At 36.9% G+C, this 27,443-nt stretch overlaps 1 protein-coding gene across 4 annotated transcripts in view; it reads left to right on the plus strand.

The window, feature by feature from the left end:
- The window catches only part of NOL4 (nucleolar protein 4), a 189,912-nt gene that overhangs the window by 126,557 nt on the left and 35,912 nt on the right, over positions 1–27,443 (plus strand). For 3 of the 4 annotated variants that reach the window (XM_039703095.1, XM_039703096.1, XM_039703098.1), the window contains 2 exons: positions 14,282–14,461; positions 15,206–15,397. In XM_039703095.1, coding sequence (XP_039559029.1) covers positions 14,282–14,461; positions 15,206–15,397 — 372 coding nt within the window. The remainder of the gene's footprint in view (positions 1–14,281; positions 14,462–15,205; positions 15,398–27,443) is intronic. The other variant, XM_039703097.1, reaches the window with a different exon arrangement.

Below are 27,443 nucleotides of genomic sequence, written 5' to 3' on the forward strand. Positions count from 1 at the left end.
CTTGTAGAGGTAAGCTGTGACTGCCAGCACAAGTCACGTCTCTGTATTTTGTTTGTTTCTTATGGCACTGTTGAAAGTATATACTACATAGAAAAAATCAGTGTCTTGAAGCCATATCATCACATTCATCTAAAAACACTACTAGTGGAGCTGCAAAATTTCTTGACAAAGCCAAAGAGATTGCGTTTGCCAGAGAAAATCAGTTTCTAAATGCTTCCACTGTTTGTGTGTTACTTTTTAATCATGGAAAACAAAGCTATTAGCATCCTATGCCACACGTGAACACATCTTTGTGTTCCAATAGAGCCCTACTACACGTACACACTAGGAAAGAGGAACTTTACCTAAGTTATCCTTGCCTTTCTGTTTTTAAAATTAATTCCTCCTAAGGCATTAATAAAACTTTCTGATCCGTGACGTGGCCACACAACAGAGGAGAACCAATGCCAGTTCCAGTGACAGTGATGGCGGATGTTCACAGAAAACTCTTCTGTCCCTCAAATTCTGCGCCTCTGGTATTTAAGTTTAGTAAAATGCAACAGGTGAGAGCTACATTGTGTATTCCAGAAGGATCCCAGCCTGTACATCACAGCACTGCATGCCTTGAGCTCAGGTAGGGCTCTGTGAAAGAGGAGACTCATGAGCACACAACATAGGCAATTGCACCATGTTGAGGGGGGGGGGTCACTTTCTAAAAATAGATATATAGATGAGCTCCTTTAATTTTAAAAAATGTGTTCTATTTTGGTTTCTTCTTTGTTCCTTAAATTTCACATATGGAAGCTAAAGATACAATAGTAGTCACACAAAATAAGAAAGGGACAACAACTATAAATCTTTAGTCCAGCTCAGATCCGGATTTAAAGTTTTCAGCTAGCTGTCTTCATGTGATAAGCTGACTTATCATAAGATCAAATCCCTTTTGCCTGAATCTAGTGGCAGTATGTGGAAGATTAAATAATTTGGGTTGAAGAATGATTTAAAGCAGTTTTTATAGCTGTTCAGTCCTTCATAGTCAGATATTGAGTTATGATATCAAGATGAGAAAATGCACTGTATGCTCTGATTTATTTAATTTTTCTGGCATAATTCTAGCTGGTTTTCCACACAGAATTCTTCCTCTACAAGAAGGTGGATTGAATGTGGTCTTTTGTGAAGGTGGAGTTTTGCCAAATGGGATTTTATACTCAGCTTTATACTCTGATAGGGGAATTCTCCTTTGAAGGGTGGTGATTTAGTTAGCTAAAGTGAATGCATGTAACTAAGTGGTCGCAGTATTCACAACTCAAATTATCTTTCCTAATAGAAGGTAAATATTGTTTATTGTAAATGAGTTTGAGCCTTTACAGACCAAGTCTATCAGATCATCTTGGAAATTTCAGTGCTGCTTGATGGCTGTATGGTTCCCTCTAACTGAGCTCCAAGTACCAAGTGACAGAACCATTTTTCAGTAAACAAAGTTTATTCCACTATAAGAAATCACAGAGAGTACTGGGGCATGGAATCAAGTTGGTAAGTGTAATTTCCTTTCTAAGCAGCAGCCGTTCTGGGAGCTTACAGTATGCCATGCTATCCTGGAGGAACTTGGCTGATTCTCTTCTCACAAGCCTGAGAGTTTAACAGGCAGCATATAAAATCTCAGGGCTCATTTATAGCCAGACCAACCAAAACAGCTCACTTTTGTATCAAATATATACTAACATTTGCACAAGCTGGAAAGTCCTGTACCATCTTGGGCAGGAAAATCATGGCTTACAAGGACAGTTCCTGATTTCTTCAGGATGGTACTATGAAAGCTACCAACCAATAGAGATATTTAATGATATTTGTAGGAACTTAGGGGGCTACTGTGACCTGTCTGACTCTTCTGGGGAAGAGCATTTGCTGTTCAACACAACTGTGTTTTTTTGCTAGAATTGGTTGCCTGAGTAGTTTGAGCAGCAATTGTTGAGCAGCCTCCTCTGGGAGTCAGATTTAATGCTTTTCATAATATTGTCCTCCATCCCCCACCCCCAAAATGTCAGACCATGTCTTTAACAGAATCACAGTCAGCATAGATTTAGAATGGAAAGATTCTTTTGTTGTTTCTGTTTCTTCCTGGTCTTTTTGTATCAGTCCTAAGGACACACTGAACTGGACTAAACAGAACTAATAGGCAGAAACTGCCTTTATAAGGAATTCTCCTGCAACATTCTCATGATTGCTGTCCTGTGATAACCTCAAGCAATGTCTCTGGCTTGCTCTTATGATAAATGTTTTATTTATCCTTCCCTAAACAGGGAGGGTCAAATTAGAAGCATTTCTTACAAGATTTACTTGATTTACGAGATGCATTTCTTTAAGATTTATTTGTGGTAGATAAGTAGGGAACTAATCAGTAATCTATTCCATCAGCTTCAGCTACAGACATCTCAGCTGCTCCTCTCTTACTCAGACTATTGCAGACTAGGAACAGGCCTCCCCCCTGGTTCAGGAGCCCTGTCTTCATGTGTCCCTTCCTGATTGGTCTCAAGTTCTAAATCTTCCCACTTGGTCCTTAAGCAATAATTAGGGCCATTAACCTCTGTCTCTCAGGGACAATCCAGCTGATTTACCTCCAGTGAATTTTTTAAAGCTTGCTAAAGATTGCTGCTATAAGCAGAGAGAGGTAAAAGGCCAAAAGGAAATGCAAGAACAAGCATTCTCAAATTGTACCCTATACTTCTCACTAGGCAATATACTCCTCTCTTGCATATGCAAAAAATTTGTGTTGTGGCCCTGTTGTGTTCCTAGCTTCCCCCTAGAAAAAGCAATCTTTAATATGTCATCTTATTACCATGATCAGTTGTACATAGATGTTCAGTACTGTGCAGATTCTTTTGGGCTACATTCCTGGCATTTATCAATTGATTTACTTTTTTTTCGAGTCCGTCTCTCAGTATTAGTGTTACTAGCTTGTGTTTTTTTTGTTGGTTTTTTTTTTTTTTTTTTTTCTTTAAGCTGTGCTTCTGAGATGTCAATGATTGGTCAGAAGAGAAAGAGTGACAAGATTGCCTCCTCTCACCTACTCTGGCATAGGACTGTCGTGATTGAGCAACACAAACTGTAGGAGGGAGGTCCTAAAATTCTCATAAATTATGGAGACAGAGGAGATGGAGTTCCTTTCTCCACTGCTTCCATCAATTGATATTAGTCTGCTTTCCAATTATTTGCACTTATGCCATGCTGAGACTGGAAAGGAGAAAGGTGTGAGAAATTATGAAATACCATTGTGTAGGAATGAACTAGGAAGAGGAAATCAGCACAGGGAAGAACTTATGATGAATTCAGAAAGAGCACATGAAGAAAAGTCCATTGTTAAACCATTTTCCTCTCTCATCCCAATCATCACTTCTAGTTCCTCATTATTTCGAACTTTTGTTGTGTGCACTGTGTTCTTCCTTCTCATATGAGTTAGGATACAAAATGCTGCATGTCCTTCTGTATTAGAAAATACAGGTGCACAGCTCAGGATATAACTGTGTGTTTAGTAAGTCCAGCTGCTGCATGGCCTTAGGCAGACATTATAGGGAGTTGCTGAGTTCCTGGATGTCAAATAGCACTCTTTTGCCAGAGTCTTTACAAGGATGGAACAGAGGCACCGTTTGTCTTTGTTGCTTTCTTTCTCTTTACCTAGTGAAAACAAGTGCTCCTCTCGTGTGCTATTCTTACAGCACACAAACCCTGCAGTGATGTTATTATTTCTGCATCTGCCTCTGTTGCCAGTCTCTGAAAGTGTCTTTTGAAACTTTGTACAACCTGGAAGCCTCTTGTGCATATTCCATCTCTAGCTTTTCTAGGATGCAATAGAAACAGGGAACAAGGTGAGTGTCAATAACTAAAAATCAGTCTTTTCTCCTGGATTCCTGATATAATTCAAACTCTTTCATTTGCAAATGTGTTTGCTCTCTGGGAACTTTTTGTTGCATTAAAGGAGTAGAAAACTGCCATGGTAAGGACTGTGAGGAAGAAAAAGACAGTGAATTAAAGGGGCAGGTACAAAGTCTACATTCTCTGTGGTCATAGTACTCTTTGCAAGACTTCACCTGTAGTCACAGATTCAAGGGGTGTTGTTTATAAATAAACACATAGTCTCAAAGTGTAGATTCTTGCTTTGGGACTTGAGGAGATAGCCCTGTATTTTGTAGAATCATGGAATGATTTGGCTTGGAAGGAACCTTGAAGATCATGTACTTTCAACCCCCCTGCTGTGGACCTGAGCACCTTTCACCTGACCAATCACAACTGCATCGTTCCTGGCCTTGAACAATTCCAGGGATGGGGCATACACAACTTCTCTGGGAAATATTTTCCAGTGCCTCACCACCCTCAATTTTCCCAATACCTAATCTAATCCTAATGTCTTTCATTTGAGGCCATTCCCCCTTGTCCTGTCACTACATGCCCTTGTAAATAGTTTTTCTCAATCTTTCTTGTAGGCTCTCTTCAGGTACAGGAAAGCCACAAGTGGGTCACCCCAAAGCCTTCTCTTTTCCAGGCTGAAAAAACCCAATTTTCTGAGTGTTTCCCCATATGGGAAGTGTTCCATCCCTGTGACTAACAGCATGGAAAAAAATGGCTGAAATGGATCCAAAGGGCATGAATATAAAGAATAGCGCAGAAGGAAAATAAAAAAGATTATGACAGTTTTCTAGTTAATTGTAGATGTCTGACAAGTCGCCTATGACTAAACCAGTGAATTGCACGTGCTCTGTATCCCCTGGTTTTATTCCTCACTGTTAAAGTGAGGAAAGGGATTCTTCTTAGATTTTTCAGCAGCTATATGCTTAAGATGAAAACAGAGCATCCAGTGATGCTGCATTGACAAGAAACCCTGCTCTTCTGTATTTATGGCAACATTATTTCCCTACATAGAGATAACCATAAGAAATTAAAATCATAGCAATAAAACAATAAGCTACTGCTCAAGAAATTATATCACTCCTGTATCTTCTGGTTTTTTGCCGACATTAGCTTCTTATCTAAGTAAGACTTCAGAGGACATTGCAGTATTCAGTAACTGCTTCTGTTTTGAAAGCTGGCAGCAGTTTGAGATATTGTCAAAGAGTAGAGGTAGCTGGTTGGTCTGTAAGTGGGATCTTTAATGGATAGACTGGGTTTTGCCAGGGATTGTGCTGTTTCCTCACTGGACAGTTGCAGCTTGCCTGTTTTATCCTTGTTGGCATGTTTATATCTTAAACCTCTGTCAGTTTGATTAGGACAGGATGCAAAGAGGAGAGTGAGAGTCTTGGGACCTACATTGAAATTGTCATTGTGATATTCAGGTCTTTAAAATGTTCTTCCTTTTAGTTACTTCCTGAATGTGTTGCCTACATTTGAGGTTTCATTCTCAATTAAAATAGAATGAGAAGAAATTAATAGCCCAGTGTTTTTACAAAATATTTGTAGCTCTTAGCAGCCAATTGTCTAACAATTAGATTTGTTGGTCAAAAATGCTCATTACCTGCCTGTAACGTGAACCTTAGTAGTCACTGAAATATATTCCATAAGAAAAATGTTCACTAATCCTCATATAAACTGCTGCTATTTCATTTAAAAAGGAAAATAAAACCTCCCAAACCCAGACAAAGGGAAAACTGTGGAATCTGGATGGAAACTGTAAAGAGTTTTGGCAAAAGGCCAAAATTTCACCAAAACTTGGAAATTATAGTTTAGCAATAGAAGTTTTAGGTTCATGGATTTTGCCAAAACCACAAAAACTATGTGGTGCTCTCTCAGGCTCTTGGCTTCATTGAGCTATGATGCTACATGCAAAGTATGCTATTATTATTCTTAGAAACTCAGTGATGAAATGTTCCTGACTTTGATAATAAAGTAAGGTTGTTGTTTTCTTTTTCTTTTTCTTATTTTGCAATGTAAGATCTTTAAAGAGTGTAAATTAATTCAGATCTTTTGGTTTGATTTTGGGTGTACTATAGAAAATGTTTAAATACTCTGTTGGCACACAGTTTGCAGAAATCCAGAAATTTGTGATGAAGCTTTCCTATGTGGCAACCTGTGTTTCTCAAATTCTCAGAAACTCTGTCAGATACTTTTAGAGCTTCAAAACAGCAGTGTATGTTGCCAAAAATAATTTAAGCTTTTGAGTCTGTCACCATTTCAGTTTGACTTTTCAACTCCCACAAAGGACATTGTATTTTTTCAAAAGACACAACAGCCCCACTTTGCAATATGAGTGGTTATATTAATATGTTCTTTTAGTGTTTGGGTGAAAAAGCCTGTCTTCCTACATCAGTTATAGGAGTTCTTGAAGTTCATTAATAAAAGAACTTTGTAAAATAAAAGCTATTTAGTAGCAAAGAAGTAGGCAAATCTCCTGCTCTGTTAAATCAGCTCTGCTCTGGTACTCTCAATACTGGTGTACCAAGGTGATTTGGAGATACTTATTCTGATTTCCCCAAGAATTCTCCTCCTCTAGAATGGCTGGGGAAGGAGCAGGAGCTTTCCTGGAGATATCAGGTAATAAGAGATTGGAAAAATTAGAAAGAAGCTCTTTAAACTAGAGCCTGTAAATGCACTTTCTTCTACTTGAGTGAGAATTCTCAGTTGTCTCTCTGTTTTTACTCTCTATTTGATTTTTGAGGTTGTTTCTATTAGGGTAAAGCGATGTATTTTGATGTGGGCTAATACCAGTGGGGAGAGGCCTAGGACAGACTGTATTTTAGCTACAAGAGAAACTAGCAGAGAAAGATAGGTGTTTCACGTTGTCTTTCAATTATTTCTTATCTTTCAATTATCCAAACTTCTATTTATCCAGATAAACCCACTGGAATGAAAGTGTCTGGGTAATTTATAGTTTCCTTATGGTGCTTCTGTTGAAAGGAATATAATAAGCAAACATAATATGGCATAGATTGGAAAATTACTGAGAAAGGATGAGCAGATAGTCTTAGAAACAGTCAGTGTTCTCAGGGACTACTGTAAAAGCAATGAATCTGGAGAGGAGGCCATGCCAAAGATAATTTGGGAGCAAAACCTTCTTCTTTCTTAGCTCCTGTTGTAAATAACGGCACAGTTTGGTTTTGGAAGTCACATTGTTAACACGGAGCAAAGAAAGAAGATCTTTTAATATTTCAGCGTAATACAAGTTTTGTGTAAATAAGTCCTTTACATCTTTACACTTCACATATTACATAACAGTTTTTTTGAGTCAAACCTATGAAACTGTAGCTTTCAGCTCTCCATTCTTCCCGTAAAAATGCTGCTGTCCTCATGCTCCAAATAGCAGAATTGCACACAAGGATGCCTTCCCATTATCAAGGGTGAAATTTCATAAAGGAGCTGGAAAGGCCAATTATTGTGTAACAAGGGGAGCAAACTGATCATAGTCAGTTGCAAAGATATGGGTAAGATGAACAAATATGTGAGGAGTTTACAAAAAGGAGGTTAATTGGATCTTGAAAAAAAATGGTGAGATGCTGGAATTGTATTTGGGAATTCAGAGTCTTCCCTGTAATGAGAAGAGATTGACAGTAAAGTTTCACACATGTGACAATATGAAGGTTTAAAGGGGCCATGAAAAAATATAATAACAGTAAAGTCTGGAAGACAGAAAACATAGGATTTAAGAGAGGTTGTGGAAAGAAAATGGCTTGCTAATGCAAAATAATAGAGACTTGGACTTCTGTCTATAAAACCTGATAGAAAATTTCTTAGGATAATAGCTGAACCTGAGTATTCAGTTATGCCTCCTGCCTTCTATTTGAATTGAGGAGAAAAAATTAGGAATTTTTTTTATGGTTTCAAGTATTTCAATTACTAAAGAGCATGCATATGCCAAAAATACTTTATGTTTTCTAATGTGTTATTTATATTACAAGTATTATAGATTTAATAAAAAAGAAAACAAAGCAAAGCACAACTACATCCTGTAGGCAAATTCCCTGCTTATATGGAGAACTCACAGTTTGCACAGGAATGGAGCAGAACTCTAATAATCCAATATTAATTTCAAATATATTTTTAAGGGAAAGTTATAGGATGTGAGTTTTCCCTTAACCTTTCAGGCTTAACTTTAGCATTTTTTATACGTCAACTAAAAAACATGCTTCTCACTCACACTAGCTTACCATAATTTTTGAATTTTTCAAAAACTTTGTCATATGTAGAATCAGTTAAAAATGTAAATGTGAAAAAAAATTAAAGTTCTAATTTAATTGATGATTTTAGAAAAAAGCAATCAAATCCATTGTCATCAGAATGTTCTAATCCCTTTCTGTGTCATAGGAATAGTTTCTAAAAAAATATTTTTGCTACACAATAGCACATGGGAAAGTAAACAGAAAAGCACACATAATTTGCAAGAGTAATTGCTGAAATTGTAGATTTTTGTGTATTCTGTGGCAGAGGGGGAAATACTGAAATGTAGGAAAAGAAGAAAGGACTGGATGTACAACTGGGAACAAGGAGAATTCTGTCAGCTTTAGAATAGGGTTTCATGTATTCATTAAAAAGATTTAGTAACTTTTACTGACGTGGAGGCAGATTTCTAGAAGAGAATCGTGTAGAACCAGTAAAGTGTTTTCATCTCTGTCTGCCTCCTAATCCCTTTCCTTTCCATGCAGCACGGAGACCTCTGCTACTGTCTTGCCAGCTCTTCAAACATTCAACTCTCTCACATGGGAAAGTAAACAGAAAAGCACACATAATTTGCAAGAGTAATTGCTGAAATTGTAGATTTTTGTGTATTCTGTGGCAGAGGGGGAAATACTGAAATGTAGGAAAAGAAGAAAGGACTGGATGTACAACTGGGAACAAGGAGAATTCTGTCAGCTTTAGAATAGGGTTTCATGTATTCATTAAAAAGATTTAGTAACTTTTACTGACGTGGAGGCAGATTTCTAGAAGAGAATCGTGTAGAACCAGTAAAGTGTTTTCATCTCTGTCTGCCTCCTAATCCCTTTCCTTTCCATGCAGCACGGAGACCTCTGCTACTGTCTTGCCAGCTCTTCAAGTCTTCCTTGCTCACAGGAGTTCTGTGGTTTATGAGTGTCTGGTGTAACAACTGAGTTACACACTACTCAAATAGATGTAAAAGTCTCTAAATGTAAATGTAAAATGCAATGTAAATGTGAAAAATGAAGCTTTGTTAAAAAATAGAATTCCCACACTTCCATCTGAGGCATCTTTCCCTTAAAAGATGGTGTCTTTTGTTCCATGTTGGCTTTTTAAAGTCACAAAGACATGATTTTTCCCGTTTTTGGTCATTACAAATAGTCACCCTCAGTAATTAGCTTTCTGTCACTGAATAACTTTTGGTTGGGTAATTAAGTGCCATTTTTGTACACTCACTGGGGAGGCCAAGAGTATCTAATGGGATAAGCTTTCTGCAGTGAATTCATGTGGTGTCATCCTGCAAACCCTGTCCAATGGCCATACACCAGTGTTAAACCCCAGCAGGCACTGAAACACTGTGGTAGACTTTATATTTTTAAATGTTACAGATTACTTCTGATTTAGTCCTCATAAAATAACGGCATGATTTCTGTTGACAACTCTGGGGTTTCTGCACTGCTGTCTTTTGGCATCTTCGGGGTATTTTTCTACAAATAAAGGGATAAGGTTTTTCTGCTGTAAGCGTGCTAGGAATTGATCAAAAAATAAAGAAATATATTTTTTTCATAGAAAGGCATCAAATGGAATACATTTTAGAGTTTTGGCAGTTGCTCTTTGAGAAGGTTCCAAATCAGATGAAAATATCCATGAAAAACATGGGTTTCATAGCATAAATGAATTTATTGGGAAGAGAATATTGAGGGGAGGGCACATGATAACAGTCCTCAGTTGTTGGAAAGAGTCTCATAAAGAGGGAAGAGAATGCTCTCTTCTCCCAAAACCACACCTTTCCTCCATTGCAATCTATGGAAGACACATGAAAAAGAAATAGGCTTAATACATTTATGAAAGTCAGATGTTGGTCTTATAAAACGTTTTAATAGCTCTGAAGACAGTGAAACACTGGTGCAGGTTGTCTGGGGGATGCATGACATCTCTGTCACTGGAAGTCTTAAAAACTGGAACAACAGTGGTCAGGATTGACCATCTGACCTTGTTCTGGTGCAGCAAGATAAAGTAGATGACACTGTGATGTCCTCCCAGGTCTCCTGCTGTGTGATTTGACTTCAGGTGAATGTTGTTGCTGACTTACAATGCCTTAGAAAGAGGTTGGTATTTCATGTCACAGCCTTCTAAAAACAGGTCATTAGACATGAACATTTACATTCATTTTGATAAAGCAGTTCTGCCTAGTACTTATTATTGCAAGGAAGAAATTAAAATAATGAACTCAGAACCTTCAAGAAAGGATAAGGGCAAAGTGGTCACAATATAAATAGCAGCATCTCAATATTTTTAAGACCACTTAATAATTATCTAAATATTTGTGGAAGGAAATAATCTTGTCTTTAGTCTTGGCTTAATTTGTTCTCACTGAATAATTTCTCATTGCTGTCACTTTTTTCTCCAGCCCTTGGTTTTTAAGCACAAAACATTCACCTGTGAAATATCTTACATCTACTAATGCTTCCACTCCACCAAGATTTAATCATTGCCATCACCAGAGATGTGTATGCTCCCCTCTATGCTCATACTTTTGTGTCAGCACAATTCAGGTGGTGAACTGAAACAAAGAACTGATTCTTGTCTTAAGCAGGCTGGAAAATATTAGAAAAAAACAAATCCACAAACAAGCAAAACCAAAACATTTTAACCATGTTCACTTCTTCAGTCTAGTTTACTGCAGGACCATAAAATGTATTTTTCAAGGTCTGTGGAGGGATCTGATTGAGCATGTTCCTGTCTGACAAAGGTTGATGCAGCCTTTTGAGAGAACAGTGCAAGACCTAAAATTGGGTATCATGTATGAACTACAAGTTGTCCTCGCTCTCCCACCCCTTATTTAGTACTGCAGTTGCTTAATAGAGCAGCAAAAGGAAATCCTTATTTGCTTTTGCACAACTGCAGAGTCAACACAGTTGAGAGATGTCTCTTCCTTCTCTGAATCAGTATTCATATGTGTAGAAATACGGAAAGATAGAAATTTTGTTCTTACTGAGCTTTTGCAACTCAAAGTGAGCTTTTTTTCTTCCTCAGTTTACTAATGAAACAGCTAGGAGAAAAACACATATTTTTCCTGGTACTGTACACAATATTCAAATTCATAGTGAATAAATATGGATTCCTGCCATGCAACATTTTCAGACTGTTTTTTTCCCACAGTTAATTTAAGATGCTAAAGTTGTTTAAATAAAAACTTTAGAGAAGATGTTGGACAGGCTCTCTATGCAATACTTTCTTTAAAAACCAAACAAAACAGAACCAAAACCAAACCAAAACAAAAAAACCAACCCGACTGTTGCATTTTTGAGATATTCTTAAGCCATTTTGACCTGAATTTGTTTCCTTCACAAAAGGAAATCTCAATGCTGGTGCATAATTTATAATCTTGGCATCCAGCCGAAACATATGTACATACTGAAATCAGTTTTGCATCTGTTTAACTTTGTGCACATGAGTAGTCTAATTGGATTTAGTCTGATGAAGTGACACATGTGAGATCAAGTGTCTGCACAACAAGGATTTCAGTCAGTAGGTTTCTTTAGGGCAGCAGCTTCTATGCTTTATGTGGTGCCCAGCACATGAAATGGCTTTTTGATTATCTCAAAGCCTTCTGCATGCTATACAGCTGTAGTGATGGGTGAAACAAAGAACTACAGAAGAACAAGTCTTGCAGCATAGGTCAGATCTTCTACTGCATAGCACTGTATAAAAATAGCAATTAATTCATTTTAACTTTCTTTTTAAAAAAAAGTCTTTTGATAATCTCTTTAGGTTTAAGGGAAATCACTCTATCCTTTGTTACAGGCTACCAGGCTGCAGCTGTTGGTCTTCTGGTAGCCAATGGCCAGGTTGAACACTTTTCCTTACACATGCTAGGCACTCTGATAAAATACAGCCATCACCTCCTTTAGGATGGAACCTGAACTCACATGATTGGGCAGCAATGTAGATACTCACCACCTTCACAAGACAAGCTACCAGTGTATCAAGAACTGGAATTTTGTTTTTGCTGCTTTTGCAAGCCTTATCTTGCCATGCCAACTTGCATCTGCCATCTTGAACCCTGGCTAATTTCTTGCCCCAGAAGGGGTGGTGCTGAACTTGCTACTTGTTGAAGCAGTTTTTATACCGAGGCCAGCTCTTCTGGTTTGTTCTCATGTTTTCTCACTCTTCCTACATCTGCTATAAGGGTCTAGGGAATGAAGAGTGATCTAGAGAGTGAAGAGACTCAGGTAAGGGGAGAACTGCAAGTTCTGATATTAGGAGCATTAGGGATTAAAAACTGGAACTCCAGGGGATAGGTACTGTGAGAATATCATCTGGTAGGATATATATTAAAGGAAGGTTTGGAATATGAGTGCTGTTAAGGTAAGGCAAGTGACTTTAAAACTGATGGTGTACAGAGAACCAAAGACTGAAAACAGAAAAAGGGAAAAAATAAGCTGAAGTAAGAATATAAGGCAAAAAAAATATATACCTTATGGATGAATGGTTTTGTTTGTCTTTCCCTTCTACTTCACTGTCCAGATTCATTCTGTGGCTGATGAAATACCCTGAAATAAAGATAATTTTAGGAAGCTCGGAATGTGGTTCAAGGCATGCCATTTGAAATGTATTTTCATTTGAAGGATTATGCTCCTGACTTTTGCTGACATTAAGGGAGGAGGCATCTAAAAAAAGTGTGCGTGTGTGTGAAATTTGTCATGTAGCACCTGATTCAGACTATAAAATGCTTTGAATCAAGAGACAAAAATAGTGAAATATTACAGCATTAAGATATAGAAATAAAATTTTGCTCTGATTGACCTAAATGTGAATCTGATGACTCTGGTGGAGATACTCTCTGATATGTTTGTGTGGCTGGGGAAAAGTTTTGATCAAGGGAAAAAATAAGCTGAAGTAAGAATATAAGGCAAAAAAAAATATATACCTTATGGATGAATGGTTTTGTTTGTCTTTCCCTTCTACTTCACTGTCCAGATTCATTCTGTGGCTGATGAAATACCCTGAAATAAAGATAATTTTAGGAAGCTCGGAATGTGGTTCAAGGCATGCCATTTGAAATGTATTTTCATTTGAAGGATTATGCTCCTGACTTTTGCTGACATTAAGGGAGGAGGCATCTAAAAAAAGTGTGCGTGTGTGTGAAATTTGTCATGTAGCACCTGATTCAGACTATAAAATGCTTTGAATCAAGAGACAAAAATAGTGAAATATTACAGCATTAAGATATAGAAATAAAATTTTGCTCTGATTGACCTAAATGTGAATCTGATGACTCTGGTGGAGATACTCTCTGATATGTTTGTGTGGCTGGGGAAAAGCTTTGATCTTTAAGTTTTATGTTGTAGAATGTTGAGTTGTGGAAGGCTTTCTGTTGCTGCTGCCTTTTTATGGTCTGCAGTTTGAAGTGTATGCAGTGGGAACAGTCAGCTGAGGACTTGATATTGCAAGAGAAAATGTACTGTTTTAACTTTTGGTAATTGGAAAATTTTGGTTCTACAAGTGGATACACTTTATTGAGATGGTCATCTGTTTTATCCAACAAAATGAATTTCTGCTCAGGGGAAAGTTCTGAATGCTGATTTTCATCGAGCAAATGGTTTTACTACATGATTCTCAGAGGGCATTCAAAATGTAAACCTATACGACTCTAATTCATTCTGGGGTTTTGCAAGTGAAACTAGAACATAATCATGTCCTTATTTTGAATAAATTTTTGCATCTCTTGATAATATTTAATATTCATTGGATGAATAACAGTGTTTCCTACTTGAATCATCTTTGCCTTGAAATGTTTAAATTTTAATTCTTTGGACTTTTGTTCAAATCAGCTATCCCTTATTTACATCTTGATTACTACAAAAAAGTTAGTATTTATAAGAAACTTCTGTAGGCAGTACTTATACAAGGCTGTATGGCCAATATTTCATGTCAACTGCAGTCATCATAGGTAATTAATTTGTTAATAGATTTGCTCAATATTCATTTGGTCACATTTTTTTAAAGCACTGAAATTAATATAATTATGCATTGTTTGCTCTTGGAAAGATTAGGAGCACTTATGTTAACAAAGTATAAAAAGAATTCATGAAATTCTTGAAATATTTACTGAGCATTTTTGATAAGTAAGACCTTATTTTTGCTGAGAATTTTTACAAGCTTATTCTTTTTCTGTTTTCAGTCCCCTGCACATAGCTATTCAAGCTATGACTCTGGCAAGAATGAGAGCGTAGGCAGAGGTGCTGAAGATCTGTCTCTGAATCGAGGAGATGAAGATGAGGATGACCATGATGAGCAAGAAGATCCTGAGAAGGTTAATGAATCAGATGGGGTAGAAGCCGAGCGACTGAAAGCTTTTAACGTAAGCCCTCTCGCACTCACCTTGTTTACTTCTTCTATTCCTTTTGCATTGTTGTTTTTGGGTAAGTCTTACAATCTAAAGGCACATTAATTTGCGGGATTTATTTCAATTATTATTTTAATGCACATTAAACTCTTGCCAACAGATGACAGATTTGTTGTGTTTCATTTAGAATTTTGAGGCAGAATGTCATCATTACCAGTGAGGAAAACAAAGCTTTGTTCTCTCTGTGTGCATGTGTGACCATGTGTGTGGCTGTGTGGATCTGCATGTTCACCCACTGAATGGAAAGAGGCTGTAGCTAGTTTTGTCAGGAGACCATTCTGGTGGTCAGATGTTCTCTATTGCTTTCTCAATGTATATAATTATGCATGAAAACACAAGCAATTGTTCAAACAAATAAAAAAATGTGAGTCAGTTCAATAAAATGATTAGCAATCACAGCTTATTGTTAATAATGAAACTTAAGTAGTGCCTATTTTCACAGTCTGTTCTGGTTTATCTCACAAGTTCTGTATCCTATAGACTTTTCTTTTCTTGTCTATTTTTTTTAAACCCAACCCACCCCCACCCCAAATAACCCTTTAAAGAATTGTTTGCTTTATATTTCTGGCTTCCCATTACAAAGCTCTTCAGTGGATAGAAAACAAAAAATGTCTTCCTATCAGTAATCAAGCCAGGAAGCTAGGAAGAGAAGTGAGCTGCCCTCCAAACCCATCTCCTCTGTCTCCCTCTTGCCAACAGATGTTTGTCAGGCTGTTTGTAGATGAAAACTTGGACCGAATGGTCCCAATCTCTAAGCAGCCCAAAGAAAAGATCCAGGCTATCATTGACTCATGCAGGCGACAATTCCCTGAGTATCAAGAGCGTGCCAGAAAACGCATACGTACTTACCTCAAGTCCTGCAGGCGGATGAAAAGAAGTGGTTTTGAGATGGTGAGTTTTGACTTAAAACCCAGCCCTAGTTTCCATCAAAACCCCATATGTAAATCCATGGCACTATTTTGTTTTCATCTTAGCGTCTTTATTTTTTGTTTGGTTTTTTTTTTTTTGGTAATACCAGGTCAGAGATTTCTTTTTCCCTCCTTCATTCTTCCTGAATTTATTTCCCTTGATTTAAAAGTGCTATAAGACAGTAGAGTTCACAAAATGAACTAATATGGATCTATAGAAAAAGAAGAGCAAAGCAAGGCATGAGGAGGAAAATTGAGCTATGGACTATATAGTGACTTATTTCCTACTTTAAATTACAGTTACAGATTTTTGCCTGGAAAAGTCTGCTGTAAGATGGATTTTTCTCTAAAATGGCTCTGATAGCTGGATTGCAGTAAGCTCTGTAAAACTGACCCTCAAGAAAATGCCCAGTGTAGTAGCATCATAGAGGCAATAGCTTTGGCTTTGGGTGTTTTCTTGTACACCTTAGGCAATTACTTATCAGTGAAAGTTAGTCCTTTGAAGTCTTTCAGTTGATATATAGGTGTGCAAAACATGTTTAACAGTTGTAAACCAAACATGTTTGGCCCAACTTACAATTTGAGCATCCCAATGGTTTAGTAGTTGTAATTGAACCAAAACTCATGAAGATTATTATGGTATACAACTGACAGTGTTTTCAGCCATTGTTATTTTAATATTACTCAGTAGCACAAAAATGGGTAAATAAAGTCTTCTCATTAACTGGCAGCTTCATTATCTCTAGAAAATGTTTGTATTTCCAAAATGGAGGAAATTCAGAAGAAACTGGATAGCTACACACCTTGTGTTTAATGTCTCATCTACCTCTCTGGCCTTAAGATGACAACAAAAACACCTCATTGTTACAAATATATATCATTTAGTGAATAAACATACCTTTTTTTTTAATTAATCATCTGCAAATCCATTGATTACATTAAAATCATTGGAGATGATTGCATTTTACTGTTTTGCTCTTTCTCTCTGTCTTTCTCTCTCCTGCGGTTTTTTGCAGAATATTTATGAGTACCATATGTTGTTTAAGATGGTAGCTGACAGTTTTAAGAACAAAATATCAAGCTTATTTGTAGGGTAAGACCACTATTTGATAACACCAAAAGCAAAGACAGAAAATAAATTTTTGTGCGTGTTTGGGATTCTAATCAATGGCATGGTTTTGTTATTTGAAACATTGGGATAACACTGTTTCTGAACAATGGAAGCTCAGATGAAGAAAGACAGGTAGAATAAATGACATCTGTACAGCCAGAAGTGCCAAAGATTGCCTGGTGGTGTACATGGCAGATTGTTTAGCCCTAACAACAACAAAAAAACCAACCAAACAAAGAAACAAAACCAACAAAAACAAAAAAACCCCCCCCCAAAAAAAACCCAAAACCAAAAACAACAACAAAAAAACCCCCCAACAAACCAAAAAACATCCCCTCCAAAAAAAAAAAACCAAAAAAACCAAACTAAACCAAAACCAAAAAACCCTAACGAAAAAAAAGGACAGATCGAAAACAAATATCTCCTACAATATACTAAGTAGCATTAAATTGCATCTACTCACTCTGACAATAATTCATCAACATCAAATTCAGCTTTCATGAAGCCAAATATTTTATTTTGCTGTACTTTCAATTGGAAATACTTAGAAAATTAGCCAATGCTAGCAAGTGTTCTCACTGTTCCTATTTATGGCCTTATTACTATCATTTTTCACGCTGATGAGCAGTTACGTAAACTGGCTCATTTTTGTCATCTGAAAGACTTGTGTAACTGTTTTGCAATATGAACAAGGGGCTACAATCTGATCCATAAGAGCTGGGTTGGCTTGACTTCAATGAGCATTTGCAAATGTTACTTTCATATGAATAAAGGTTGAGGGATCAATTTTTTCCTGGAAGGGAAAACAAAGCAGAGATTATCAGGAATATGATCCAAATAGGCAATCTTTATAGTTCAGAAAGATTTCCTGGTTTTATAATGTTTCATGATGACTTTTTTTTTTGTTTATGATGGGCTTTATTTCCTATTAAACAAACATATCATCCTCTAAAACATTGCCTTTTTGCCCATGAATGGAAGTGACAAGGCACTGGAACTCATGCCAAAGACTGCAGCCCTCTTGGGCCTGAAGGGATATCTGTCCTGTGTCCCTGTTTGCAGGTAGGAATACAAGCCAAAGACTATCCAAAGTCTCTGGAGGAGGTCCCATCAACTTCCTAAGAGAATAAGCAGCATTTTATGCATATATCTTGAATAATTCTGAAATTTAGAATGTATCCCTTTGGATTTTTAAATTATTTTCTGATTTCTAAGTTACTGTATCATCATCTCTTGATTATAGGCATTTTTAAAAATGCTACCCTGGACAGAGGCATTTGACTACTTATTGTTTTAAACATCCTCACCATTTTGGTAATTGAGAAGAAACACCTTCTCAACACGTTTGTTCAAAACAAGCATGAAGGGACACAAGGTTGTTATCCTGAATAAGGGGCTACACTCAAATACAGCAAACCTGAATAATGATCTACTCAGCAGCAGTACCAGTACCATTGTTATATTAAACAGCATGTTGGATAATAACCTCCAAAGGATATGTATTTTGCTATACACATGTTAAATACAAGTTTTTTATTTTGTTCAGTTTCAAAAATGCTACATTTGGACCATCTAGTTGCATGAGAAAAAGAGAATATTCTCTTTTATGGCATATGACAGTTCATACTGTGTGTGGAACTGTGCAGTTATCTACAGCGGCATACTGGAGAGTGAAGAGAAAATGTAAACACTACATTAAATTAGTGTAAAACTGCATGAAAAAGATGAAAAAGCAAGCCTGGAGCCTGATTCTGTCAGTTATTTGCTGCCTGTAATCCCAATGACAGTTCTTGCTGCATAGCTGGCCAGTTCAAGCTTTGAGGCAATAAAAAAGGCTCAGTCTCATGAGTGTTCATATTGTTAATTAACATGATTCTCAGTATTATTATGTTTAAGAGATTACTTATAGTTATTCTGCTTCTCCTTGTGACAGATAGCTGTCTGTGGACTCTGAGGCAGCTTGCACAGCTTCTTTGTACAAATATGCCTTTGAGAAACTCCCTTTCTGCACTGGAAATGCTCTGGCCATTTGACTGTGCACATGTAGTTGTGCAGTTTTCATTCTGACACAAGTATATACCTCAATAAGGCACTCAGTTTTTCTCATGAATCCTAAGATTGTTTTTCTCCTCCCATTGTCTCTTGCTAATGAACTGTTGAGAACATTCTCTTACTAAATTCTACAATCTTGCTGAGAATCTTTCGTTGGGAGGGAGGTCTGTCAAATATCAAAATCACTGGCTTTTAGATGGGATTTCTAGGTTTTGCTTCTGCCTGCAATGTGCTGTATTGCTTTGAGAACTTAAAATTCTTTTATATTCTTAAAGAAATTATTTATTTTTCTCTTGATTAGCCCAAAAGCAAAAGAAAAAATATTACTTCCTCATTTTCAAGACTAATATCAATGAGAATTCCTGTATACACCTGCTAGGTGTTTTGTGGCCTCTATAGGGTATGCAAGAGGAATTTTCTCTCTGCAATATTCAAATGGCCAGTTTCACTGTTTTTCACATCCTTTGTTTAGACCTGTACCAGCCTCTGTGAAAAACAACTGCCAATTAAAAAGGGTTAGTAGACAGATGCTGGAGATATGTGATATGCATGTATCTAGTTATGGTCTAAAAAAACATAGATGCTAGAAATCAAATGAAATTCAATTTTCTTAATAGTTACATTTTCTTACTGCTCCCTGCTTCCTCCCATCTTCATGTTCTCCTATGATCAGTCTTACTGCATTCAGTTTAAAATTGCATCTTACAGTATCTTTTTCACAGATATGCCATTTTTTCTGCGAGCATCCTAATGCAAGAACAAGACTTTCTTGTTCACTAAGAGATCCTTCCTTTATTTTTAAGGAAAAAGAAACCTTCCTTCTAAATACTACCATAATACAAAACAATGGTATCAAAGAGTAAAATGTTCTGTGTTGGAGAGAAAAGGCTAGTCATAAATGCTTTTCATTGTCCAAAGACAAGTTTGGATGTGTGGGAGAAGAGTCACACTGTGCCCAAAGACAGTTCCTGATCTAGGTCCCAGTGTTGTTCATCCCAGCTCCTTCTGCCCTATCGCCAGCCTCAAGAACAAATAACTACACTCTGTATCTTTCACTGCTGCTGTCACTTGGTTGTGCCAGCTGGCTGAGGGAGGTGTTTTAACAATTTGCAACTGTGCTCATGTTAATCAAGGTGTTTTGAATGTGTCTGGTGGCTTGTCATATGTCTGTACTGAGATGGAGCAACTTCAGTGGGGACTGGTTTCCAGAAGGGCGATCTTTTCTGAAATCTGCCTCATTAAAGTTGCTTGGGATAGGTGTCTAGATTCTGCTTTTTAGTTTTAGAAAGAGGAATCTTTCAATATTTACTGATTTTAGTGCTGAAAAGTCCAGCTGCCCTTGAAGTCACATGGTTTCTTGGTCCTCCAGGCTTTTATGTCTGGAAAGGTCATAAGCCTTTTCAGGAAAATTAGGATCTGTGGATTCAGGGAGGCATATGTAATTGATTAAAAAGCTGGGAAGCATTAAGAAAATGATCACAATAGCAGTTACATGAAGATCTACAAATGCTAATGGGGTTGTTGCTTTGTATTATACCCCAAACTCTGTCAATTGGGTGTTTCTCTTTCTAAGCATCTCACCCTTTTTTGATAGTGGCTAACTCATTTAAGTCTGATGGGCAATTTGGTTGAAATAGGCCAAAGCTACTCTCTCATAAAATTTGACTTTTACCATTAAATCTCATATAGTCTTGAAAAAATATTCTAGGATCAGTTTTTCTAAGGCTCTTAGATATGCTGTTCTTTTTTTTTTTTTTTTTTTTTTCACCACAGAACAGTTAAGTGAATACTCATGTGATTTTTAAGAACTTCTTCCTAAATCTTCCCCAGAAAACTTTTGCTTTTAAAAATCTTTTCAAAGTATAGGCAATTTGGGAAAAGTGAGCAGTGGAAGAAGTAACTTTTTCCATTAGCCTTGCAAAATGTGAAGAAGTTAGCTTTAAAAAAGGCATAGTATCTGGAAAAATAATTAAAACTAAAAGTGAAAAATACCTACTAACCTGATAGGACCTAGTCTTCTACATCCCGTGAAAGAGGAAAATATAGGAACGAAATTTTGACATTTGTTTCAATTTTTTGTTGAATTTAGAATAAAAGTAATCTCCTCTGAAATAGCAATAAGCTCTGATGTAGAAGAGGTTATCCCCTTTTTATTGACAAAAACCACCAAAGAATTGGTTAAAAGAATGTTTACTCTGTTTACCTGTAAGCTTGAAATCAGAAAAAAAAAGGTAAATATCTCACTGATTTTTGACACTGTGATTCTGACTTAGATTGAGAGCTCTTGCTACAGTGTTACTTGATTAACTGGCCTGTGCCACTTTAAGGATAGGAAGGCAATTCAGTGTATTATTTTAGGGGAAACAGTAAATAATGTTAAATCATACTCAATTTTCCTAAAACTCCTCTGGAGTTTTACTAGTAAAGTGCAATTAGTGAGTGTTCAATACAATCCTCACCTCACTCTGAAGGAGTTTAGTCAGCAGGATGATTCCTGGAGTTCTCTGTCACTGCAAAATACCAGATAAATCTTAGATAGAGATAATTGTACCTAGGTTTGTTAGAGAAATTGGGTGACTTTGGCTGCTTCAGCAATCAGTGAAGCACTTAGATGAACCAGTCTGGAGAGGTTCATCCCCAGCTGTCTCATGAGTCAACAATGAAACAAAAAAGAAGCCTGGATGACTACTTTTGATAAAATACTTCATTTTTATGTAAATAAAGTCAGATGGATATTCTTGCTGTTGTTCACATAATTAGTTTAAAATTTCCACTTGCCCTGCTGAAATTGCTCAAATAGGCAGAGCCAGACTTGGTCCCATATGTAGCAGCAGCAACAGCAGCATGGTGCTTGATTGGAAAGAGTAATTTGCTAAACTTTTAGACAGAAATATAGATATGTTAAGATATACTTGGATTTATTTAGGTGCTATAATAATCAAGGTGCAATGTTTCAATTCAATGTGTTTCAAAGCTGAAAACTTTAAAAAGGGATTTGAACATCACTAGATATTTCAAAAAGCCTCTTCTGCCATTTAAGGAATTATTTGTAACTATTTCATTGAATTCTCTAGTAGGTGTTACAATTGGGTCTTTATCACAAGAATGCGAGACCGAGAAAAATATATCAAACCCAAGTGAAATGCAGGGATACAGGCATTAAAATGCCAGTTCAGTTGTTCATATTCCACTATTCTGTACTAACAATTCACAGAATCATAGAATCACAAAATTGTTTGGGTTGGAAGTGACTTTACAATTCATCTAGCTCCAACCTCTCTTTCATGGGCAGGGACACCTTTCTTTCACTAGAGGAGGTTGCTCAAAGCTGCGCCCAACCTGGCCTTGAACACTTCCAGGAATGGAGCATCCACAGCTTTTCTAGGCAACCCAATCCAGTGCCTCGCCCCTCTCCCAGCAAGGAATTTCTTCCCAATATGTAATTTAAATCTACCCTCTTCCAGTTTGTGACCACTATAAAAGTACATCTAATATAGCACAGTACTGTACTTCATTTAGTCTTTACATTCAAAAATACTCTTTAGAAGGGTTTCTGAGTCCTTTGCTATTGTGCTGTTCAGGGCAGTTCTGTTATACATTTCACTGCATTGTTCTAATTTAAAACTCTTATTTGAAGATCATGTCTTCCCTGTCTTGTACTCTATTTTGCATGTTTTCTATGAAAAAGTGCTATTTACATATTGCAGACTGTTACAAATATGTTGGGCGTTTTAGGACAGGGTGTTAGATATTAATAATTTATTATGAAAGAGTTGTACATATTTGCAGTATTTAATTTTGGAAATGAATTGGTCTTGCAATACCTGAGGAAAAAGCTGACAGGTAGGAAAGCACTAGGGAGTATCTAATTTTTTGGGAGTCCAACATGGAAAGAAATACTTAGTGGTACCCTTGGAAAAATTCAGTTATGTTCAGTGAGGCATCTTAGGCATTCATCTTCAATTTTGGATGCCAAATCACTTTGGAAAATTTTAAACTTTTTTTTTTCAAGTTTGAGTAATAGTTAAAATACTTCCTTGTTCTCACATTTATATTAATCTCCCAAGCAGCAAGCAATAGGAGTAGGGGAAATGGGCTCAAATTGTGCCAGGGCAGATTTAGATTGGCTGTTGGGAAAATTCCTTCCATTCAAAGTGAGAAATGAATTGGTCTTGCAATACCTGAGGAAAAAGCTGACAGGTAGGAAAGCACTAGGGAGTATCTAATTTTTTGGGAGTCCAACATGGAAAGAAATACTTAGTGGTACCCTTGGAAAAATTCAGTTATGTTCAGTGAGGCATCTTAGGCATTCATCTTCAATTTTGGATGCCAAATCACTTTGGAAAATTTTAAACCTTTTTTTTGTTTTTCAAGTTTGAGTAATAGTGAAAATACTTCCTTGTTCTCACATTTATATTAATCTCCCAAGCAGCAAGCAATAGGAGTAGGGGAAATGGGCTCAAATTGTGCCAGGGCAGATTTAGATTGGCTGTTGGGAAAATTCCTTCATTCGAAGGTGAAGCATTGCAATAGACTGTCCAGGGAAGTGATGGAGTTGCTGTCCCTGGAGGTGTTTAAAAGAAGTGTGGATGCAGCACCTGGGGATATGGTGGAGTTGGGAGTATTGTTTTAATGGTTGGACTCAATGATCTTACAGGTCTTTTCCAACCTAAATGATTCTATGCTTCTATGATTTATATTAGAGGTAGTATTATTATATTGTGTCAATGAACAAAATGAAGTAGCTTTCATGTTTATGTGTTTCCAACTGTGTTATACTGAAAGATGTAATTTTCAGTGTTAATTTGCCTAAACTAGAAGGTAATATTTATGCATACATCAGGTTATGGTGTTTGGCATTTCAGCAGGTGTACATGTGTGCCCATTATCTGACTAAACAGATAGCTGTATTTTTTCAGAACTGAGCCAGACCAATGTAAAGTGTGAAAATATGTAGACCAAACTTTTGTACGACAGCTTTGGCTTTTATTTATACTGGATCTCAAAAACATGCCAACATAGTAACTTTAGAGACAATGGATCTGTAACCATAGGTGGACAGCATGCACAATAAATTGCAAAACTCTTTTTAGTGAGTAGACTGCTGCTAGTGGTTTAGACTGAAATAAAATTAGTTATCTAGTATATCAATAATTGGTAAATTTATGCCAAAAAAGGACATAAGAAATTAAAACATATATATTTTTTTAGATTCTGTGTAGAAATACAGGAATTATTTGACTATGCCAGAAAAGACATTTGGTATTTCACATGAAGATACTGCAAAGGTACATCACTTTAAACAGCAGACTTCATGATGCTGCATACAGTTGTTATAGTGACAATGCTAGTCTCTCCTTTCTTAAAGAGTCAGCAATTACAGCAATTACACCAAGACAGCTAATTTCTAGATGAACTGGGTCAAGGATTTCTGATTTCAGCTACTAAAAATCAGCAACATTGCAGGACTACTCTGTGACTCCAGAAAGGCTTGTCGTAAGATGCTTTGATTGTTGATACCCAGAACTAAGGAGCATCAAAGTCATGAAAGGGTCTTCATTAGGTTTAACATACTTTAAGGCAAAACAGCACTTATTAGACTAGAAAGAAGTACTGACTAATTTGATTTTCCATTAGGCAGCTTGCAAAAGTATATCTGTCAATTATTTATAAACTCTTCAGAAAGAGAAAAAGGGATAAGTGTATAAAAAGTTCAAACCCATTTGAACAAAAAATTATTTCCCACAAATGCATGTAAAAGTTCATAGCCAATAAGGTGGTTAAGTGTGCATGCTGCTTTGTTGTCATTGTTGTCATCTACAGGCTCTGTGGTGGTCTCAAAATTGTTTCAAATATTGGAGGACTGAAGGTGGTTGGTCATCTCCCATGGGTTACTGAGGGAATTCCAATAACTTCCTAAATGTCAGTCGTTTCAGAAATTGTTATAAACAAAGGCATCTGTGTGCACATGCAATCTAGCAGGTTTTCCTGACAACATTTATCAGAATGCTCTTCACCTACATTGTGAGGCTGGATGTTAGTTGTGTGTCAGCTGAGGAGATGTAAAAAACCAAAACCGGATGTGTGTTCAAAATGTGACTCCTCCTTCAGTGTAGTCACAAGAAGTATCATGCTTCCAAGTAAATACAAAGCAATTCTGTGTACTATATTTGTGTGATGGACAGACAGTCTTCTCTGAAGTTCTGTATTACACTGTTCACCAGATTCCTTCTAAGTTTTATACATCTCTTCACCTGAGAATTAATATAAAATTTTCACATCTTTTCTATCTGTCCTTGGTTCAAAATGTCAGAAATGTTATCCTGCCTTGTGATTTGCTACTTCTGGTAGATTAATTTACAGGATTTCTTCTTTTCTTTAGTTTTACACATGGCTAGTTCCAGTATAGTTATTTCCTGCTTTACATCACTGTGAAGTGAGAGAAATACCAAACCGGGGCTGTAAAGGTTATGCCTCAAACAACACTAAGCACATTCCAAACCAGCTAAAGCTGGTTGAGAATTTTTTGGCAAAGCCTTTTTTTTTTTTTCCACTTTACAAAATGTTAGTTTGTCAAGGGTTTTCTATTTTGACATAAAATGAAACCTGGTTTTCTGCTAGTTCAGTGGGCAGATTGTGGATCCAGGGATTGTGGGGGCAGCCTGGGAGCCCTTGGAAAAAGTTCTCCTTGGCTCCCACATTTCTTGCTGTAGTTCCAAACATGTAGGAACCAGCACTCAGCTCGCAGCTCTGCAGAGGGCAGGCTGGGAACCTGCAAAATGTACTTTTGGCTGAGATCTGCAGGCTTCCTTCTGCAAAACTGAATGATACCACTTTTGCCATGTTTTCCAAAGCCTTTGAATCTCACCATCAGCCTGGAAATTGAAAGATGTTCAGAATGCAACAGGGATGTTTGAGCTTCTTACAGAAGTGGTTTTACAGCTGTAGTTATGAGAGAGATCATGAATAATCAGAAGTAGAGAGGAAAAGGAAGCTGAGTTAAGCCACAAAGGGGCTTCTGAGCATAGAAAATGGAGATATTAATTCAGTTTATTTAAAAACAAATTTTTGAAGTGGTTATTTCAAAGTAATTTCTCCTCTCAGGCAAGGCTTTTCATAATTGATCTTTTTGAGACTTTACAGATATGGAATTTTGTGAAGCATTAAAATCTGCTTTTTAACAGCTCTGCTCCTGGTGACAGAGGACTCTGTTCATCTTTCAGTCAATGCCATACTAGAGAATTGTTGATGGAGCCTGAACCCTGAGCAGATGATTTTTCTCCTGTGCTTTGTTACAGTACTTTACTCCCCAGGTGACTGGGCCATGTATTCATCACATTTTCCCTAAGGTTCACTCTAGGTAGTTCTTGACATGAACATATCAACAGCCAGCTGCAGTGATGATTGAGAGAAATTATGGGTTAACACGTATTTCAAGAGGAAGATACCCCAGTACCCAGAGATTTCCTCTTTTTTTGCAGGTGCTAACTTGAGTTCAGTATTTCAATAGTGAGCACACGACAACTACACTTGTTTTCAAAGATAACAGGTTGATTTTTATAATAACACTTTATTTTTAGTTTTATAAAACACTTCAATAAACTTATTCTTTCCCATAAATAAATAAACTGGGAGAACTGGTGTTCAATTTACTTCTTGGTCAGAACATTAGGTTTTTTGGCTCACATATCACCTTCTAAAAAACCATTGATGTGTAGGTATAGTTACAGGTTTAGCTAAAGACCTGAGCTGGAGGAATTATCTAGGTGTTTGCTCACCATTTTTCAAGAATATCATTGTGTGAACATCACTGTTACAGGACCACAGTGAGACTTCCACGCAGCCAACAGAGTCAGTGCACCTTGAACATACACAAACCAGTGGCATGTACAGTGATAGTTGGCCAGCAAATACAGAGAGGGATCTAGTGGGATGCAGTAACAAATTCAGAGTAACATCACAACCCCAGGAAGGCAGTTTATTAAATATAAAGCTTTTTCAATGAAACCCTTCTGCAAAGACTGACTTTGTTCTCTCGAGCTCTGAGTAGGGTGTCTGCTTATACTGCACGTAATGTTAACCTCTGTCATGACACTGGGGGTTATTTCAGTGTCCCTCATCTCTTAGACTGAATTATTTTCAAACTGGAAAGCTCAATACTCTGTTCTGTCAAATCAACCCAAGTATAATTTATTGCAGTATTGCAGCCTCTGGTTGACTTTCTTGCAGGGCTGCTATGCTGATGCCAGGGAGCTTGTTCTCATGTAAGTGGGGAGAAATAAGGCTATTGCACTAGTGAGGAAGACCCATAAATCCCTGTCTATTTCTGAAAGCTAGTTCATCTTCCAGTCCCAGACAGACTGTGGTCACATCCTTTAGAGATAGTAGAGTGTCACATTAAAAATTGGCATTCTGCAGAACATATCCAAAGTCAATAAATGGACTTTAATTTTTAGAGGTAAAAATCTAATAGTGATAATGGCTGGCTCTTCAGTTTCTGGAATGTTATGAAAACCATAAAATCAGTTCAGCCTATACAATTAACCTGTTTTAAAGTTGTCTAGGAACTGAATGGGAATGACTTCAAAATTTTCTTCCCAAATTAATTGACATTTCATAGCAGGTTCATAACCACGTTTTTGGGAGCAAGAAAGTAAAACTCTTCAAAAACCAAACCAAACCAAACAAAAAAACCTCCCCAAAACCAAAAATGAACCAACCAGCCAAAAAAAAAAAAAATTAAGCAAAAAACCACACCCAAACCCCCTTGCATGTGGCCATAGCCTCAGTTGGTAAAAATTTGCATAGTAAATGTAAATTTGAGTTCAATGAAGCTTTGAAAATTTGTGGAAGTTCAGAACTGGGC

This window comes from Passer montanus, unplaced genomic scaffold (genome assembly GCF_014805655.1).
Source record: "Passer montanus isolate IOZ18808 unplaced genomic scaffold, ASM1480565v1 scaffold16, whole genome shotgun sequence".
Taxonomy (NCBI): Eukaryota; Metazoa; Chordata; class Aves; order Passeriformes; family Passeridae; genus Passer; species Passer montanus.